At 34.1% G+C, this 13,836-nt stretch overlaps 1 protein-coding gene across 2 annotated transcripts; it reads right to left on the reverse strand.

Annotated features, from left to right (window-relative positions):
- Positions 1-1,199: 1,199 nt before the first annotated feature.
- Positions 1,200-12,150, reverse strand: LOC121245120 (LEAF RUST 10 DISEASE-RESISTANCE LOCUS RECEPTOR-LIKE PROTEIN KINASE-like 1.2). 2 transcript variants are annotated; one of them, XM_041143436.1, is made up of 4 exons: positions 11,333-12,150; positions 2,844-2,879; positions 2,468-2,728; positions 1,200-2,283 (listed from the first exon to the last, which is right to left on the reverse strand). In XM_041143436.1, the coding sequence occupies exons 1-4, from the start codon at positions 12,105-12,107 to the stop codon at positions 1,346-1,348; spliced, it is 2,010 nt and encodes a 669-aa protein (XP_040999370.1). In that variant the 5' UTR covers positions 12,108-12,150; the 3' UTR covers positions 1,200-1,345. The 2 variants fall into 2 exon arrangements, with proteins under 2 accessions (XP_040999370.1, XP_040999369.1); XM_041143435.1 differs by lacking the exon at positions 11,333-12,150 and adding an exon at positions 6,018-7,176.
- Positions 12,151-13,836: the final 1,686 nt, after the last annotated feature.

Below are 13,836 nucleotides of genomic sequence, written 5' to 3' on the forward strand. Positions count from 1 at the left end.
TATATCAAATTAAATCAGTTTATAAATTTACTTTACGAGATAACTTTGTGGATCAAGCACTTCCTTTATCTTTAAAGCACATGCAGAGAATCATTATTATTCACATAAAAATGAAGGAAGTGTTTTGAAGAGGCATAGACATAATTTGTAGATCCCACATACTATAAAACATTGTCTATAAATAATGTGATTTCATAACTAAATAGAGTAGGGGTCTATATATTGATATCTTTTCCACTCATAAAAATTTGAGTTAAAAAATTTGTAGAGAATCCCGATTTCTGGTTTGAGGATTAAGAGCATTGGCATCGGTCTAATCAAATGCCAGTGAATTGCAAATTATGACTAGTTTTATATTAACACCCCTACATTGAGCTAGCTAAAAGGTAAAATGTGAGATTTTGAGCTACAGTGAATGGAAGGCAAAAGTCATATTTGGCATCTACTGTTTGGGAGCCAAAAGTATATTTTATTAATTAAAATCATTAATTGCTTCTATGTTTTGTTACGCGTAATTCATTTCTAGTCCCTTTTTCTCACTTTCTCTTTCTTTCTCTCACTTAAAAATTAAATTATTAATTAATATATGATCAGTATAATTGTAAAATATAAAAAAAATAGAAAAAAGTTATTATTATTAAAAAAAAATATATTATTATTATTTTAACTAATAGATAGATAATCCGACGTGATAATCTTTCTTGAATGGCAAAAGCCCACTGAAAACGAGATTTTTTAAGTACATTTTTTTAAAAAAAAATATAAACGAGAGGGTATAAACTTCGTTGTCCCTTATTATTCTACACATACTTCATTGTCCCATGTCTTGGGCTGAATCTCAATTGTTTGATACATAGTAAAAGAGGTGATCCAGGTTCTTGTGGACTAGAATGCTACAAATTCAAGAAAAATGGCTCATAATTTATTAATTACAGTGTACAATTGAAATAATAAAACAAAATAGGATACCTTTTAGGAAAAATCTAATTACAAATAATTCTGTGCGTTAATACGCACACCTATTCAATATGATTAATCAGAAAGTAGATTTTATTGAAAACAGTGCTAATTTAAATTTAGAATATGAAGACAATAACATGAATATGTAGATTGGTATACAAACTTGCTTGTACATAACAAAACTCTATTTTCTATTGGCACGCTTCTCTTAGTTAGCAGAAAAGAATAAATCAATCTACTTGCGAAAACATGGACCCAAATAAACCCATGACAGCTCTTACATAATATATATACACACACATCTCTTACTCTCAATCAAGATGTCATTTTTTAGCAGATTTACTTGTGCAGAACCATTTTTTTTCCCTGAAAAATGGAGTGTAATTTAAGTACTGCGAGTTGATCCTGAAGAGGTGCTAATCCAATTCAGAGCAGAATCAGGAGAAACTGGCAGTGAGTGTTGCCTCTTCAACAACACAATTTCATCATCTGCAGATATATCTAACTGATTTTCCACCTTGTCATGTTTACTGCAATCCTTATTTTGTATCTCTTTTAGTGTTTCCAGCAACTTTGCCATGGATGGTCTCATTTCCTTGGCATGTTGCAGACACTGAAATGCCAACTCCGCCACAGCTAATATCATTCTCCTTACACTGTAATCGGATTCAAACCCAAGAGATGGATCGACAATCTCGTGTAACGTGTGGTTTTGGATCTTGTTGATAGCCATGTTTGACAGATTGATTTCCTCTCGATGTCGTGTGATGTCAACTGCAGGCATGGATGAAATAAGCTCGATCAAGACCACCCCGAAGCTAAATACATCACTCTTGTCGGTAAGCCGGTAGCATTCGTTGTACTCTGGGTCAACATATCCAGGAGTCCCTTGTGGAGCAGTAGAAACATGGGTGGCATGCGTTGGAAAGAGACGAGACAGCCCAAAATCTGCAACTTTGACACAAAAATTGTTGTCGAGGAGAATATTGTTTGTTTTCACGTCGCGGTGGATGATGTCAGATGCATGTAGATATACCAAAGCGCTTGCAGTCTCTATGGCGATGTTCATTCGTGTAGACCAGGGCAGTGCACCGGGTTTTGCGCATTCGCCATGAAGATGATCGGCGACGGTGCCATTGGGAATGTATTCATAGACAAGCATGAGTTCACGGCTGCGGTGAGAGGTGCAGCCGTAAAGGGAGACGAGATTTTGGTGATGTAGGCGAGTAAGGATGACAACTTCGTTCATGAATTGCTCGGCTCTCTTCCAGTTGTTTTCATACAAACGCTTGACTGCAACAGCACGCCCATCTCGAAGCTTGCCTACTCAAAACAACACCAAATCAGTGCATAAACACATAATTTATTGCGGAACTTCATAATAAAAATTAAAACGTAATGTTTTATGTTAATTGATGTGACTTACTTGCAGGTCAGTAAGTGTTTAGTGTGTTAAAGAACGATGCTTGCAAATAGATTGTTTAGCGAGGGAGGGAGGGTGTCTTACCATAGTATACGGTACCAAATCCACCATCTCCGAGTTCTTTGTCTGAATCAAAATTGTTGGTGGCTTCCTCGAGCTCGGTGTAGCTAAAGAGATGAACTCCAAAGTAGGTACTTACCATCTCAGAATCTACTGTTGAAGATGGATAAGAAGAGGTGTTTGGAGATCTCAAGGATGAGGACACATATTTCTTCTTTTTGTGTTGTTGATAGATACAGAAGATTATACACATTATAACCACGGTTACAGCAGCTGTGCCAGCACCTGGATAAAAAGGGGGAGTGCCAGCAAGCTCAGGTTGATGACCAAAATGCAGAAATGCTGTGATACACTACATACGGGAGAACAAGTAAAGGATGAAAATGGATGCATGCATTACCTATACCAGCCTTCAGCCCCCAATCCTTTTTCTGATCTGCAACAGTAAACGATGAAATCAGTATAGCACCCGAATACTTGAAAGGAAAGAAGCACAAAGCAAAGAAGGAAGATGAGTTGTAAGGTCAAAAGTAGCAGAGGCATCAACAATAAGACAGGTAGAATATATTTTCTACTAAATGTGAAAGAGGAAAAAGATGGGATGGGATGGGTTGGAAGAAAGGCTGACGAAAATAGGAAAAGGAGAAACCAGTCAAACCCAAAACTCACCATTTTCTGTGCTAAAAATTATGTTTTCCAAAGAAACTTTGTTCGGTTACCAAAGATACGGGTATAAAGAGTATGAATGCAGAATATCAGCTCATTTACTGACTATTCAATTTATTGAACGCTCGAGAAACAGGAAGACTCAGACTCTACTTAAACTTCCTCAAGAGGTCTCTGTTTTTTTCCATTATAGCTTAATATCTGCCTTGCATCATTATGATTTCTCACCCCTCTAAGTCATACTAATTCTTATTTCAAACATTGACTTTGAAACTGGAGACAGGTAGGACTAGACATCTAGTAGTCAGTAGAAATAGTTGCCCACAAAGAAAAATAAATGCTTTTGTTCTTAGTCGTCGACTTAATGGTGCATTTAGTCTCCCAAAGCTAAAATGTTTAATTTTCTCAGAAGTGATTTGATTTCCACTCTTTTGACTTGACTGAATGTAGATTAGACAGAACACTGAACGATTTTTCTGGAAGATGAAGAAGACTCTGCAGAATCAATGTAATGCTAAACCAATCAGACATTCCAACATCAAGGTAATTATGTCATTTTCTAGTCACAAACAGCAAGAAACCCATCTTTAGAATTTCAGTATGATTCATTTCCAACAAGCCTGTGAAGTTAACATTTTATTTGGGTCATTGACTCAAGTAAGAGGTAGGCAGGCTTGAAATTTTATGTCGAGGGATGTGATTGATAGACTAACAGTGGTGAAGAAGATGAAAAAATGCATCTATGAGAAGGATTTTAGGACATAAAGAAAGTTTTGGAGGTCCATTTGTGGTGGAAGGAAGGAAGAAGCAAATGAGAATAGAGAAAAGGAAGGAAGCATTTGGATGAAAATTCAATGTTTTCCCTTTTGTTTTCGTTTTTGGTTTATGATTGAATTTGAAACGGATGGAAAAGACAAAACAAAGCTTCAAGCATCAGCAAAAAAGATATGCACCTTCAACAACTCCCTAAAAGATCCTCACCCAATGTTACATTTAAAGACTAAAAGAACTATTGCTATTTTACTATATAATTTGTCTTTTTTTTTAAATGTCTCAGTCAATTTCACATCATTCTTACCAAAAGAAATCTAAATCTGTTTTCTTTTTATAGGTTGTAACTTTCCATTGATATGGACAATTTTGTACTCTATGCTAAGAAATAAATTTGGGCAAAAGAAACCATCTTCTCAATGGTGACATCATGATGATATGATATAGTTTCAGTATACATACATACATACATAAACATAAAACAATCATATAACATCAAAATGTCATAATTGCCTTGAGAATGGGCAAAAGTTGAATAAAACGGATTGGGAATCTCCTAAAAAATAAGAAGAGGCCAATAATGAATATGGTGAATAAATCTCAGAAAGTCTGAGTCTGAGGAGGCCATGACCCCTCCAACTTTGTGTGGAGTGCCGGACCGGGCAAGTTGGGGTGATGCTTAAATTATAGGAGTAGATGACTTTTGGCAAAGCTGTGATGGGTTGAGCAGAAAGTTGAGGAAAAACAGAACTCATTTGTCTCCTTTCACAGGCCCCAAAAGTAAATGAGCAGAGAAAATTATGGTCTAGAGTCTCTAGACTTATCTAGATGATGGAAATGTGCACTGGATTGGTCGGTTTACTTCTGGTTGAAGCAACCTAAAAATGTTGTCAATTGTTGTTTTCTTAATCAGGTGACAGGGAAAATGATATCTTGGAACTTAAGGATTTCAAGTGGTAGAGAGAAGCATGAAGAGGACTTTACACTATTTATTGTCTATGAATTATCAGCTCAAACTAATCAATCTCAAACAACAAACATGTTGAATACTCACCACTTCCTCCGTTTGAAATGTTGACAGGGTTAGGCTGTAATGCGTTAAAGCATCTATATCGGAGGGAGTCACTGCCCACTAGAGCTCCAAAATTAAAAAAGATTGGGCGATCTTGACCAGTCAACAAATGCGACCAAGTCAAGGACGAAATATTTTATGGTGTTAATTAAGATTTCTTAAGATTTTTCTCTTCATCAGATGACAGCTGTTTCTCTCATTTCATTTTTTAATTTTTAAAGTATCATTCCCACTAATAAACAGAGAAAAAAAAGACTAGATATTTAACTGCACTCATCCCTGCATGAACTTGAAGAGGATGGTATTTTTTTTTTTTTTCATTGTTTCAACATCAATCGATCTGACCATATGTTCCACCTGCATGCTATATAGTACAAGCATTATATAAAGTTTTTGTCTATTGTCTTGTCTTATTTAGATAGAATACCAGGAATTTCATTCATATTTCTCAGTATTAATTAATTTGGTAGCAAATCATTAGTTGTTATCCTTTCTGCAGAGGTAGCTAGCTGTTACTTCATTATCTACCCGGAATTAGTTGATAAGACTCAAGGAAAATGATATTCATCATCTTTTTCCATCATCTCGTAATCGAGGGCTAATCAATAACATTAATTAAACAGAAAAGAGAACTACTATAGGGGGCTAATCAATCAGATTTTGCAGTTCTCTGATTGAAACTTCTATGATCTCCAATGGCCTAAAGATTCAATCTTTTTGCTGTTTATTTACTTCAATGTTCTATTGCTATGTGTATTAGAGAAACAAGGATACCCAAAGGAGAAAAACATAACTATGAAATGCAAAATTGTGAACCATGCCGACAGCTACCTGAAAAGAACTGTATTTCCTTCTCCTCTTCACCCTTTTTTGGGGCACCATGGATGGCCCCAGGAAAAGAACTGTTATGTTATGCCATTATGCAGACTTTAGCCTAATTAATGAAAAAAGGAGCAATACCAGCCAAACCAAGCAAACCAAGCAAACAACAAAGAAGCTGCAACGCTTCATTGTTAACCTAATCCAAGGAAGAACACAAGAAATTAACCGAGCGTGCGTACTTACCGGCTCTTGGACACATGATAACAGAGTTCAATTCGCCACGGCAAAAGCAGACAAACGGCGCAGTACTGTTAGAGCCGCAAATCCCACCGGATTTCCCACACTCCCCACATACAAAAGACATCGGAAAACGGTATCTCACCTCAAACCCTTCATTCAATACCCTCTGAAGTGTCTGGTTTCCTCTTTCTTGAGGGTCCTGACCAGAAAGAGCAGCACTTCCCCTCCCGAGAATGGGAACTTTGATATTAGAACGGCATTTCGCAACTTCTGTATGGTTGCTTTCGCCTAAATAGTAAGTATAATTATATCTATCGCCACCTTCTGAACCGCACATAAACCTTTTCTCTTCCGATGTATTCACTTGAGAAGAGCAGTTGTAGACTAAAGTTAGGTTCTGAACCGTTTGAGGATCGTAATAAAACAAAGTGTAGTTCAGAGCGGTGTTAACGAACTTTCGGGGACAAGAATATTGGATGTCCCAGAGATCCATTCTTACAATGGACATGCTAAGAGCAGATTGGTTGATGTTCAGAACCCGGAATTCAAGCTCTTCAAATTTCATAACCGCGTACGAATCGTTCCGGCACTCGAGCTCGTACCCTCTGTAGCCGCAATACTGAGGCCGAGCACCTCCCCAGAAAGGGAAATAGATGTTTGTGAGGTTTCCACACTGGTAGGGACGACTGCAAGCAAGGAAGGGATCATCCTCGATGCCGTGAGATGGAGGTGTTACAGTTGAGAAGAAGGAGAGGGTGATGAGAAGGGAAGATAGAGAGAGATGGGTATCCATGTTTAAAGGATATTATTCATGGAGAGAAAAGAAATAGTCTTTAGGAGAGAGATTGATGAAGAGTTTTAGAGGTGAATTGCTGATGACGCAGGTGGATATACTTTTATTGAATGAAGACTGGAAAGCGATAGAAGTAGGCTCTGTCTTCACATTAAAGAATTATCAAGTTGGCCATGTTTTGTACGGAGATTGGTTCCAGCCTCTGACTTCTGATATCAGAGAGAGACAGAGAGACAGAGAGAGGGTGCTGACTTGACTTCTGATATCAAGTTGGCCATGAGAAGGGTTGGGGTTGAATATGAAGGCGGGCGACAGACGCAATAATATTGCGAAATTAGGCGTATGGAATCGTGTTAGGCGATCGTGAAACTCAAAAGAAATCTCAAAACCTAAATTCACATATCCGAAGTAGTTTAATCCTGTGGGTTACATTTAAAATTATTTTATTATAAAATAAATATAACGTATAATATAAATTATGTCGGTTTTAAGATTTATTTTTATGATATCTTTTTATAAATATAACACTTCTAAAAAATAATTAATATTATGATTTAAAAATAATAATTTTATTTCAAAACATCTACATTCTACATGTTAATATTAGGACAGTATAAAAGTTAATTAATCTAACGACATCACACCCCACTAATAATAAATTAGAGAAATGATATTTAAAATCGTGGAATGCACAAATGATACACAATTTATTTGAAAAAAAATAAATAAATATGAGACTTATATAAAAAAAAAAAATTTAATTTTTTAATAGTAGACTTTATTTTTTTTCAAAACGATTGTACACTTTATAACTATATCTAACATTACTCTAATAATTATCGAAAATTTAAAAAGCTTAAATAGATGTAATAAATATCATATGACTTATGTATTTTGTTTTAATTTATTGGCGTTGAAGCTCGAACGACAATTCTGCAATGCAATAATATCCTAATAGTTTACTTTAATTACAATCTTTTATAAATTGATTTGAGGTTGTTGAGTGCAAGCCACGTTTGATTGAATATTAGGAGTGAATTAATAAAAGAATTTATTCTCATTAGACACTAATCGAAGCAAAAGAAAACTCTGAAGAAGATATAATTGAAAATAATTTATTCTAATTTCATACGTTCAGTACTACAAATGAATTTTTAGAAACATGAATTTTATGAAGAATTGGCAAAACATAATCAAAGTTAGTAATGCAAGGCCTAGCATGGAGTTCACGACCCGTGGTGAGTCTCTACTTTGAGCCACACAGGCACAACGTAGTCATGGGTTTGCTCGGAGAACCACGACTATGGTGGACCGTTCGTCTTTATGCAGACTCATAGCCACGCCGTGGTCTGCGATGTTTTATTTTTGTTTAAAATATATTTTTTTATTTGTATATTTGAGATTTGATTTGTGGATTTGTTAGATGGATATATATATATTTGGTGAACATATTTGTGGATTTGTATTGTTTGGCGGATTCCAGACGGGTTTCAAGGTTATCCGTCCATCCAGTAGTCTGAGAAGCGAGGTGGCCGGCTGACCGCCTGCTAAGGGAGAATGGTGGCCTAGATTTTTTTTTTGAAGTAATGGTAAGCTTAGAATTAATAATATTACTTAATATATTAGTATAAAAATAAAATTGAGATACTTTTCTAAGTATAGTCTATTTTGAAGACCTCAATTAGAGAAATATAAATAATTTATTTCAATTTCAACCTTCTTCAAAAATGACAGCAGGATCACAAAAAGACATGAGTATGCAAATCTTAGAAGGAAATAAAAGCACAAAATTCTTCAAAATCACGTTTTTTTTTTTTTTCTAGTTTTTTCACCCATCGGTTTCTGTTAGTCTTAAATTTGATTTTTCATGATGAATAATGATGCTTAATAATCCAAGTAAACATGAATGTTGCATGATAGACTCCATATCTTCGAGTTTTTATGAAAATCTACCTTTTGAATAATATTAATTTTTATCTTAGAGTCTTAGATTTCAGTATCTCCTATAGCATGCGTTGATGTGGTACATTTTAAGTGATTTTAAAAATTAAGATCCAGTTAAAAAGTGCTCTATATGTAATGAAAATGACAAAATCTCTCTTAATGATATTATGTAATGGGTGGAGAATATTTTATTAGATATTTCCCAAAACTAATTTGGATCTTTGCATGAATACTAATATCTAAAGTGAGAGATAGACATATAAAATGAATCTCGCAACATTTATTGAGTATTTAATATTGCTCAAGAAATTTATTTTGACAGCTATAAATACAGTGAGATCTATTTTATACGTCTATCTCTTTTAACATTCTACGCCAATTCAAATAAAAACTAAAATAGATTTGAATCCTTCCAAAACTACCTAAGAATTTTCTAACCATACATTTTTTTTTCTTATTAAAACGCTAGAAGTGATGCATGATCTCCTAAGAAGACATGATAAATAATGTATTTTACTAAGTTCATTCAACTCCCAGTCCTCCAATCCGGCGCCCCTATAGCTGGCTCACGGCCTCCATTGTCTTATATATTGTATGGTTTATGACTATATATACGCGCTAACTAGCTGACATGCATGCACAATGCCATAATTTTTGTCTTAACGCCTTCTTTCTTTTTTTCTTGGGTCCCTCGTCTTTCTCATATGCTTCTACATTATAAGAGGAACTCTGTTTTTACTAGGAAGAGAATGTCAGACTCAGATCCCGATGACCTCAGCCACCTGCCGGCTGGCAAGTACTGCGGCCTTCTCAAACAAACATCGTATGTTGAACTTAGACATTGACAAACTGACGCAGTAGTATGATACAGTGAGTTAATTTGTAAAATTATTTTTATTATAAAATAGATCTAACGTAACATATAAAATTATATCAATTTATAAATTTATTTTTGTAAAATTTTTTTATAACTGTATCAGTTATCATGAGCTTAAGGCTGTGTTTGGTTTTAAAATCCAGCTGAGCTCAACTGAGTTCAGTCTAATTTTAAACTGAGTCTAACATCCAAGTACTAAATTCTCAAGTTACTAAACTTATTTCAACTCAAAACTATCGTATACGTAGAATTCAAAATTTTTTTCAATTTTAAACATCTTTATACGTGGAGTCTATAATTCTTTTTAATTTTAAACATCTTTATACGTGGGATCCATAACTTTTTTTAATTTTTTATAAAAAATATTAAACTCATTTTAACATCTAAACATATTTTAAATTCAATTTAAATAGATTCTATATAATACTTTCTATTATTCAATTTATTACTATTTATAAAATATTTAATTTAATTGAATTCAATTCAACGTCTAAACGCAATCTAAATGATCTCCGACATCGGGCTATATCTACATCCTCCTTGCAACAGCAAACGAGGCATGAATTCTCACCATTGCTACTGCTGACAATTGTCTCTAGGCAGCTATGTCGCCCGTAGGGCTGTTCCAAAACCAACTTATTTTGGGCCCACTCCCTCTTGGTCCTTAGGCTTAAAGGCAATTGGTCTGGACCATGTTTCAAGCCCACTTTCTTTTGATTTTTTTCTTTTGGGATCCTATACATCCTAAATTATTCTAGTCAACAATGTAACTATTTAACATAAATTTTATTAATTTTCTTAATTGCATTAATGTATGTGACATTTTTAGTAGTGTTATATGTCAAACACTTGAGAAACATCCACTAGCTTGACTTGTTCCACAAAATAGGGCATGGAAGGCATGATTATTCAAGGATCAAATAAATGTGTAAACAAACATAGGCATGAAAGGCATCACATCCAAGAGATTAAAAAAAAAAAAAAATCAAAAGCTATAGCCTTCCCTATCTATATAGTATTGTAAACAAAGATTGAAATATATGCAGAAGTCAAACATGGGAGCGTGAGGAAAACTATCAGCTAGCCTAGCTAGAGAAACCAAGGCGTTAACCACATGGTAAGTAATCAACTTAAATAATAGGATAGAAAATAAGTCTAAAACAAAGGGTAGAGATTCTGTCTAATTCTAATATTATTGTCTAATGTAAAATAAGTTTAAACATTTATATTTAGTTCTTCTTGTCAGCTCAAGTTGTAGGGATAAGTGATGATTATTTACTAAAAATGATAGTTACAGTTTTAGGATATGCAAATTTCGTACATCCTCTTTAAAAGAAGTGAATAAATCTGTAATTCACATAAAAAATTATTTTTTAAAATAGATCTTACTTTTTTCTAAAAAAAAATACTATATTTGTACATTTTATGACTATAAATAGAAATTTTGATAAATTCGAATCCCGTTTAACTACGGTTTTAGATTGTTTTCCTTTTGTCTTCTGCCCTGAGTTCTTTATATATTTCTTCAGTTCAAAAATATTAAGAACATATATACACATATAGTTATATAGCTAGCTAGGCACAGTTAAAAACGAAGTTCTATAGCCCAAAACAATCAGACTCAAGACTTTTCTTTTTATTTTATTTTCTATGAAAGAGGCTGATCAAGACTTTAAGCTTGGAGAAATGCACTAGAACGCATACCTTTGCAACGGCCCTTACGTATGCTGCCATTGTTGCAGAAACACAGCAACTCCCCTGCTGTTTCGTTATACCCACAATACCCACCGGACCTCTCGCATGTACTGCAATTCCCAAGAATTCCCCAATCGAGCACGAACCCATTGTTCATGGCTCCACCAAAACCTCGAGTCAAATTCCAAATCTCGATCCCAGACCTCATCACAGCCGCCACAACTTTCTCCTCGCAGGTGGTCTCCGACCACAGCTCGAAGCCTGCCATTGTCTCAGTTCCCTCCACAAACACAAAAGATCGCATCAACTGATGTTCCAAGCACCCAATGGCCGGCAAAAATGGAGGGTATTTGCTGCAGTTGAAGTAGAAACTGAGGTTCAGATCATATTCTGCAGAGAAGTTCAATGGTAGCGTCTGCAGAGTAACGTTGTGACGCGCCCTCGGACACAACTGGTTTGTGGCGTCGATGTCCGCAAGGGTTATGGTATGTGTGGTGTAGTTTATGTCTTTCACGTAGTACGTGTCGCTGGGCAAAGAAAGTACTGCGGGCTCGTCGCCGGCATCCGAGCACGTTAAGCCGAAACCCCGGTAGCCACAATATGAGTTATTCGCCGTGGTGTTACTGTTGTTTCCTTGCAGCCAAAAAGGGTAGCTGATCGTAACGTTACCGCAAGTACTTTGCGAAGGCCGGCATGTTGTCGGAGAAGAACTAGGATCGGTGGCTGAGGAGTTGGTGAAGAATAGGGAGAGAAAGACGAGGAAAATGGTCAGAGGTTTTGACATGGTGAAAGAAACGTTCGAAACGATGTCAAACAGGAAAAGTTTGGCCGTTTTTCAGAACTGGGCAATGCTTATATATTAGTATTGAAATGCTTATATATTAGTGATGAAGTTATTTTATAAAATTAAATTTATAATTAAGGTGATTTAATTTAATACATCATATTGTAAAATTACGTTTAAATATAAGCTATCATATAAAATTACTTTAATTTATAAGTTTATTTTTATAAAATTTTCTTATAGTTATAATATTTCGCTTTAGTTACGTAATAAATAATAGGTTCGATGTGATATTATTGGACTAGAAAAGAGAAATGATTGGTCCATGCAAAAATTTTATGGAAGAAAGTTTATACATGCAATTTAATGTCATCCATTAGATTGAAAAGCTCTTACTATAAAATAGATCTAACATATTATATTAAGTCGTAACTGCATATAATCTACTTTTTATGTAGGCCTAACATTTTTTAGCAAAACAGAGGGTAGCTAGCATTGATCGTTTTAAAATATCCCTTCCTCCCATGGTTTTTGAACATTGAAGATTTGTTTGGATAGAGAAACGATCTCATCTCATCGTTATAATTTTTTTAAATTTATACACAAAATATAATAAGTAATTTAATTTTTTTAAATCTCAAAATAATAATAATATTAAAAAATAATATTCTAATAATATTTTATTCAACTCATTTAAAACCATCTCATCTCATCTTATTATTCAAATCCATCCTCAATCATTATGTGATCATTTTGTTTATCTCTAATTTGGTTGATTACTCCACTTGCAAAAGTTTACAAATTCCATCCACCACATTCAAGAGAAGTTTGGGATTATAATTACATGGTCTCTGTTGACCATTTTCTAAATACTTACAAAATTATGCATATTACAATTTGAGAAATGTTTTAGCCATATAAAGATCTTATAAAAATAAGAGCAATGCTATGTACAGTCTTCATTTTGAAGAATATAATATAAGTCTGGACAATTTTATTTTTAAAATTTTTTAAAATTACAAAAATATCCCTCTTAAAATGATATTTTTTCTCATTTAATAAAAGATCTGTACATACAATTTCTAAAATGGAGATTGCAAATAAAATTTTTCTAAAAATAAACCACTATGGAGAAGTCTCACATGACTTAGGAACAAACTCATCTTGGACTTTATAAGGAGTTACTACACTTCTCCTATTACGCTTTTTATGGAGAGAAATTGATATTTTTATATAGTATCAAAGTAGATTAATCTATGACTGATGATGAGTTTCTGCGACTTGCCCATGATGATAGTACCAGAAATACCAACTCACACGTAAAGGGACGTATTAAAAAGTTTCACATGACTTAAAAACAAACTCATTTTGAGCTTTATAAGGAATTACCACACTCTTCCTATTAAGTATTTTATAGAGAGAAATAAGTATTTATATATTTACAAATTAATATAGTTTGATATAATATATTAAATTATAAAATTATTTTTATTATAAAATAGATATAAGTATCACGTATAGCCATATTTATTTATGAGTTTATTTTTACAGAATTTCTTTACGATTGTAATACTTCTCTTACAATTTGAATGCCAAGCATCATGGTTAAACAATGAGGCGTTCTTGATTGATCAAAATTTTATCAAGTTGTTGATGGAACTTGAGGATCCCAAATAAGAGTGAAATAAATGTATGAAGTGAATTCGACAATATTTATTTACACATATCA

Source organism: Juglans microcarpa x Juglans regia, chromosome 8S (assembly GCF_004785595.1).
Source record: "Juglans microcarpa x Juglans regia isolate MS1-56 chromosome 8S, Jm3101_v1.0, whole genome shotgun sequence".
Taxonomy (NCBI): Eukaryota; Viridiplantae; Streptophyta; class Magnoliopsida; order Fagales; family Juglandaceae; genus Juglans; species Juglans microcarpa x Juglans regia.